We start from the raw sequence: 6695 nt of genomic DNA on the forward strand, positions 1-6695 counted from the left end.
CCGAATCCTTAAATTAATCAATCGAATTATTCTGAATAATTCTCCGCCCGAATAATTCCCGAATCCGAATTTGCTAACTATGGTCATGATCCAGGAGAGGATCCATTCCCACACTTCTTCTTCACCACATGGCATGTTTCTTCTGTGTGACCCTTGCACCAGTTGGAGGGGGAGGGGGAGGGGGAGGAGGAGGAGGGGGAGGTATGAGGGTGCATACAAGGGCATCAACATGAATGTAATTTTTTATTTTACAAGGGGTGAAACAGTAATTTCACTTGCCCCTGTGTCTGAGCACAAGTGCCACGGGAGAGACAACTTTTTTTTCTCTCTATATATTTAATAGATTTAAAAAAAAATTATTTTCTCTTTTTCACTCATACGCTATTTTTTCTATTTTCCCTAGATGCCCCCATGTGAATGATGCAATTCCCATACGGCCGTTGTTGATCCATTGGCCCCTCTTAGACCCTGTAATAGTGGGAGCCTCGTGCAACAGGTTGCTCTTTTTTTAAAAGGCAAATAAGATATTTTTGACTTTTTAGCAAAAACGGCATACCTAATGCATGAGACTCCTACCATTGTGGGGTCTAGGTAGGATCATAATATACACAACCTTTACCTCCACTTCATAGAGAGGCTATTACCTATATTAAACCCATGACGATCATATGGAACAACCTTATCGTTGCATCAAGGTCTTTTTGGCATATTTCAGTATGAGGTTGACTGTTTTTCCTTTTTTTTACTGATTCGGATTAAATCCGGGTGGTGCAGCTTCACGTTCTGACCCGATGGATGGTACAATTCACCTTGTTCTTGTGGAAATATCTTCCCCTTCACTGGGTGGATGCAATAATTGTCATCCTCAGCATGCTCTGGTTCGGTGATATGAGCAAGTACGGCATAACAAGGCCCAAGGAAGGTCCCTACTACATGAAGGACAAATATGGAAAGTACCCAAACATCGATGCCGGTGCCATTAAGAAGATTAAGGCTGGCGAGATCCAGGTACACTTCCACTCAGCTATCCTTGTACCTATTTCCAAACACTATAGATGGTTCGAAAAATAAGAAATTGGCCGGTTCAAAATGATGGTTAATTCATTCTTTGATGGACCAGGTTTTACCGGGAATAAGTAGCATCGATGGTAATGAGGTGTCCTTCACGAATGGCAAGTCCTACTATTTTGATGTGGTTCTGTTTGCCACCGGCTTTCGTAGAACAACTAAGAAGTGGCTCAAGGTAACATTTTTGTGTCAATATCGTTCCCTAATTCAACTAATAAACCGGGTCAATATGGTTTGGTTTTGGTCTTCTTCTGAACCAATCGGTCAAACCAGATCTGACTTGGTATTTGCTTGACATCGTATGATTGGGTTGATGAATTTTGAATGAGCCTGGGCCTGAGGGCCAACCCAATATAGCTTAGATTTGAAGTGGGCCGGCCTGGCTTTCACCCTTGTACATAGGCTTTGTTATTTGGCGAAAGTTTTTGTTCCCCAGTTGAAGGGATTGAATCTCTTCATCCACCATGATGTGATCTTATGATTGGATTCTTTGGCATGTGAGTCCCATGATTAACTCCCTACCCTATATTATATGGAGTCAAAAACTCTCTCTCCTAAGTTCTCTCCCTTCACCTAAAAATTCGATTCTTAAGATTTTGTTCAAAAATTATGCAAATTTGAGAATATATATTTTTGTAATTTTCAGGGAGACGATTACCTTTTGGGAGAAGATGGGATTGCGAAACAAAGTTTTCCTAACCATTGGAAGGGAAAGAAGGGTTTGTACTGTGCCGGGCTGGGAAGGGCTGGTTTGCGAGGACTCGGCATGGATGCCCAAAGCATAGCTAATGATATAAAGACACTCTTGTGAAGAGGCCACAACCCAGCCCCTTAGTTTAAGCCTATATAAGTTACTTTAATGGAAGAAAAAAAAAACTTATGTCCAAGTTTTCAATCTATCTCTGGTTGCTTATATGAAAGCGTGAGGCAAATGTTGAAGCCCATAATATTACCAGATGAGCTGTGTCTTCTATCGAAAGCTGTTGCATTCTCTGTTGCTGTCCATGGGCCTTTTGATAAGTGATAAATAAAGTCTTTATCTATTTGGGTACCCAAAGGAATAAAAGATGTGACCCTATGATTTGCCTACACGATCCTCTTTTGAGCGGCATAAATATCCATCATGTGTTAGTCCAGATGAGATAAATTTTATAGGTAGGTAGATCCCAAAGTATCTTACTCACATATCAAATTTCAATTAGATCATATTTTATCAAACTATTCATCGGTTTTTGTTTTATTTTTTTTTTTTTTTAATTATTTTTTTTTGTTTTAGTTTTTGTTTTATTTTATTATTATTATTATTATTATTATTTTAACAGTAGAAATCATTCAGAAAATCTGTAGATGCATCCAGAAGAGTCATTTTCCATTTCATGGGGGTTTGTGTCATTCATTTCACCCCAGGTGTCTGGACGCAAGTGCCACACTCCTCGGAGAAGCCATTTCACCTAATGTTTAGGAGATGATCTATATGCTCCTTGCATGTATCAGAATCTCCCACACCAAACTTACAATTTGTATAGTAGATGTTAAAAAAGAAAAAAAAAAATTGTATAGAAAGAAAGCCTCATGGTCAGGGAGGAATCAATCATCTACCCTAGCACTTTTACCCACAGAAAACTTAACAAAAAAAAAAAAAATAATAAAACTACACTAGCACTTATCTTCCCCACCCTGTACACACCAAGCTACTGCCAACGGATAATGCCACTTGGCCAAAATAAGCAACCATGTAGGAATTTTTTTGGGTAAAGCAACTATGTAGTTTATGGGATATTGTTTTCTGGGCAAGCGGTGTAGGGAAACGCATCAATGAGGGAGGGACGGAATGGCTTTGTAAATTGGGGGTTAAAGAAGTCATTTCATGTGTGAAAGAGTTTACCGTTGGAGATTGTGAAAGTGGGCTTCAGATGGAAACTAACGTGAGAATTTTATAAGATGGATTCATCCAACGGTTGGGATTTAAACTCAAGAAGACCGTTGGGCGTCTGGGGATTAGGGAAACTCCCTAAGCCCCTCTTGAAAAGAGAGAGACAAATGCGACGGCGAACAGAGGAAGAAAGAAGGAGACGAAAAAGGAGGGGGGAGGAAGACTGAATAGTCTAGACGATCCAATCTTCGTGTGGGTAGCAAATTCGAAACCCACCATCCTCGTTCTTGGAACCGTCGATCGTGTACTGGGATTTTCGAGACAGATCAGAAATGGCGTCAAAACCAGTTGTTACACAGCAAGCTAGAGGTATTATGGTGATGCATATTAGGGTATTTCATGGGCATTCTATTAAGATTTTTCAAATTTCCTTGTTGCTTGAATTGAGATTCTATTAGATCTTTTGATTCGCGGCTGTCAGGATTTTCAGTTTCAAATGATGGCCTGAAAATTTTCCTTTCGTTATCAGCTTGTATCTGATGTATTTCTTGATTAATGCTTGAGGAAAAGATTCGTAGACTATAGGATCTACAGATTTTGATTTTCTCTCGTTAGCTGATTTCACAATTTTATTGTGGTTTTTGGAATTCCGTACGAATAATTGTATATGTTGGATCTCTTGGTTTTACTTTTGGGTTATATCTAACTTTTCAGATACTATCTTCTGTATCATTCTCTGTTTTCTGTATCTTATTGTCCATAAACAGATTCTCTGTTTTCTCTGATCTTAACGAGTCATGGATATATGCAGGTGTAGAAATTGCCGGTGGAGGAAGGAAACAGAAGATCCCTTTGGGCAAAGGAAATAACCGGAAAGCACTTGGAGATATTGGGAATTTGGTTCCTGTTCAAGCCATCGATGGGAAGCCAAAGCAAGAGTTCTCCCGTCCCCTAACGAGGTACCCATCTCTTCCACACCCCTCTTCTCTCTCTCTCTCTCTCTCTCTCTAGTTCTCTTCTGCAGATGGTTTATTTTCTCTTTCTTTCTTTTTTAGGAGTTTTTGTGCACAATTACTTTCGAATGCACAAGCTGCTGCTGCATCAGAGAATATTAAGGTAAGTCTCTAGGGCACTTAACTGTGAAATTTTCTAAATCTGATTTTAGGAAATTACACAAAAACAACTAAATTCTATATATTGAATCCTTCTTACCTACAGAAGCCAGATCCAAAAGTTGTTAATGGACCTGCGGAGAAGAAAGGAGTTGTGCCAGCAAAACCAACTCAGAAGAAGGTCAATGCAAAGCCAAAGACAGATATAGCAAGGGAGGTAAGCCCGGAGCAGAAAGAAGATACAAGAAAGGAGAAAAATGCAAGCCAGAAAACATCAAGGCGTAAAGCTCAGACCCTCACATTAGTCCTAACAGCTCGAAGCAAGGTAGTTTATTTAAGATATCTCATGCTTTACATTCCCATTCCCATTATCTGCTTTTGGACATACCCTTTAAGTGATTTATCTGTTCAGGATGCTTGTGGTCTAATCAATAAATCAAGTGATCCCATTGTCAACATTGACATAGAAGATGTAGACAATCATCTAGCCATGGTTGACTATGTGGAAGACCTATACAAGTTTTACAAGCTTGAGGAGGTACTTCTTCCTCTAATTTCTCCCTATTAGCTGTTTGTGACGTTGTGTATGTGATAATATGCGGATCTTTTTTTAATCCCCTTGTAGAATTCAAGTCACATTCATGATTACATGGGCAAGCAAACTGATATCAATGAGAGAATGAGAGCCATTATTGTTGACTGGATGATAGAAGTTCACTACAAATTTGGACTTAGGCCTGAAACTCTTTATCTCACTATCAATATAGTTGATAGATTTCTTTCCATGAAAGTAGTCCCAAGGAGGGAACTGCAGTTAGTTGGAATAGGTGCCATGCTTATTGCCAGCAAATATGAGGAACTATGGGCTCCAGAGGTACATTGTTTATTTATGGGATTTAGTTTGTTGTGTTTTGATTTACATTGTTTCATAGTTCTTCTCTGTTTGGAACTTGTGAAAATTATTTTCATTTCTAAACAATACTTGGGGGTTTCACAGGTAGCCGACTTTGTCTCCATTTCAGACATGGCATACACTGGAGAACAGATTTTGGCCATGGAGAAGGCAATCTTAGGAAAGCTTGAATGGAGCTTAACAGTGCCAACACCATATGTCTTTCTTGTTCGATTTATTAAGGCTTCTATGGCTGATCAAAAGGAGGTAATAATAGATCAAACCCTCTATTAAGCCTGCTATGTCTTTCAATTACTAAGAAGTTATTAGTTATTTGCCCCTTTCTTCTTTTTCTATTCAGAGTCAGATGGAAAACTTGGCCTTCTTTATGGCAGAGATAGGTCTGATGAATTATGTGGCAATAATGTATTGTCCATCAATGCTTGCTGCTTCAGCAGTTTATGCAGCAAGATGCACCCTTAGCAAAAGCCCCTTCTGGAATGAAACTCTCAAGTTCCACACTGGATACTCTGAAGTACAATTGATGTATGTCCACAATTCTCTCTCTTAAAGGAAAAAAAAAAAAGAGCAGCCAAGTGCAAGGCTTCTTAAAATCTTTGTTCTAAAAAATAGTCATAAAGAATTAATTAGTTTACTTCTCTCATTATCTGTAACAGGGATTGTGCTAAGCTCTTGGTTAAATTCCATTCAGTGGCAGTAGTAAGCAAGTTGAAGGGAGCTTACAAGAAATATTCAGATCCTGAATATGGTGCTGTTGCTTTACTTCCTCCAGCCAAATCCTTTTGACCGGATGACCCCCAAGTCAGAACCTTCGCTCACCATTGTTCAAAATATACTACCTCATCAGCAGAACAAAAATGTTATGACTCATTTCAACTGCGTTACTTCCAGTAATTTCTCTTTACTCCCCTTCAACTCATTTGTGTGTGTGTGGAGAAAGCTTGAGGCACTTGGCTCCTGTTTGGAGGGGAGAGCTCTGAAGTCTCTTGCTTGTGTGTGTTCATGGTGACACAATCTCTAGCTAATGGGCCTTGTGGCAATGGGAGATGTTTCTTTATCCTGTAAAACCGGATATGATGCCCAATACAAAAACCTATAGTCTTATGTTAAAAACACAAACTTGATTTGCCCCTTCTACACAAACTCTCCCACTAATTATGGAACCTCTTTACCTCAAATGTGAGTGGTTGGGCTTGCTTGTTCAATCAAAATCTCCCTAAGTTCTGGCAATTTATAGTACTATTTTTCTATGGCATCCAATTAGCATTTCTATTAATGACTTCCAACTGGAAACTCCATCTTCAAATGGCATACAAAATATTCATGTGAGATCATCCACAAGAAAAAAAAGCTCGTTACCCCCTTTACAGAGAGGCTGGTTCCAGGACTCGAACCTGCAGTCCTTCGAAAAAGAAAACAATCTCTATTGCGCAGCTCCTTCAGATGCAGTATAATACCATCCAATAGAAACAAGAAGTCACTGACTCAAAGTTTGAAATGTATGAGCACTTATGATTCGGAGAATTGAAATATATGAGCACTTATGTTCTGTTGAATGTTTCCAAAGAAAATCCATCAGCCATGCACCAAGCATTTTCAACTCCACACAATAGACACAACAGCCACCCCTTGGTAAGTTTGATTGACTTGGTCTGAATTTATGTGGTTGGATTTGTTCCATTGTTAAAATCCTCGTATTAGAAAATGGTTTAAAAAGGACTTCATTTGA

At 39.1% G+C, this 6695-nt stretch overlaps 2 protein-coding genes across 2 annotated transcripts in view; both read left to right on the forward strand.

Moving 5' to 3' along the window:
* The window catches only part of LOC122074842 (probable indole-3-pyruvate monooxygenase YUCCA10), a 3446-nt gene extending 1321 nt beyond the window's left edge, over window positions 1-2125 (forward strand). Inside the window, exons 2-4 of the mRNA XM_042639811.1 lie at window positions 775-1008; window positions 1121-1243; window positions 1715-2125. Of these exons, the coding sequence (XP_042495745.1) occupies window positions 775-1008; window positions 1121-1243; window positions 1715-1879 (522 nt within the window). The 3' untranslated portion in view covers window positions 1880-2125. The remainder of the gene's footprint in view (window positions 1-774; window positions 1009-1120; window positions 1244-1714) is intronic.
* Window positions 2126-3108: 983 nt separating this feature from the next.
* Window positions 3109-6221, forward strand: LOC122072743 (G2/mitotic-specific cyclin S13-7-like). Its single transcript, XM_042637140.1, has 9 exons — window positions 3109-3310; window positions 3753-3900; window positions 3997-4057; window positions 4160-4378; window positions 4466-4591; window positions 4679-4927; window positions 5051-5212; window positions 5307-5491; window positions 5623-6221. Exons 1-9 carry the CDS (start codon window positions 3274-3276, stop codon window positions 5750-5752), a joined length of 1317 nt encoding a protein of 438 aa, XP_042493074.1. The 5' UTR covers window positions 3109-3273; the 3' UTR covers window positions 5753-6221.
* Window positions 6222-6695: the final 474 nt, after the last annotated feature.

The sequence above is a fragment of the Macadamia integrifolia genome, chromosome 3 (assembly GCF_013358625.1).
Source record: "Macadamia integrifolia cultivar HAES 741 chromosome 3, SCU_Mint_v3, whole genome shotgun sequence".
Lineage (NCBI taxonomy): Eukaryota > Viridiplantae > Streptophyta > Magnoliopsida > Proteales > Proteaceae > Macadamia > Macadamia integrifolia.

What these genes read in the sequence shown, in the direction of transcription:
- LOC122072743 (XM_042637140.1), top strand. Translation starts at nt 3,274, where the DNA reads ATGGCGTCAAAACCAGTTGTTACACAGCAAGCTAGAG. An exon ending in AGTTTTACAAGCTTGAGGAG is followed by an intron (nt 4,592 to 4,678) that starts GTACTTCTTCCT and finishes ATCCCCTTGTAG; the next exon opens with AATTCAAGTCACATTCATGA. An exon ending in TACTCTGAAGTACAATTGAT is followed by an intron (nt 5,492 to 5,622) that starts GTATGTCCACAA and finishes TATCTGTAACAG; the next exon opens with GGATTGTGCTAAGCTCTTGG.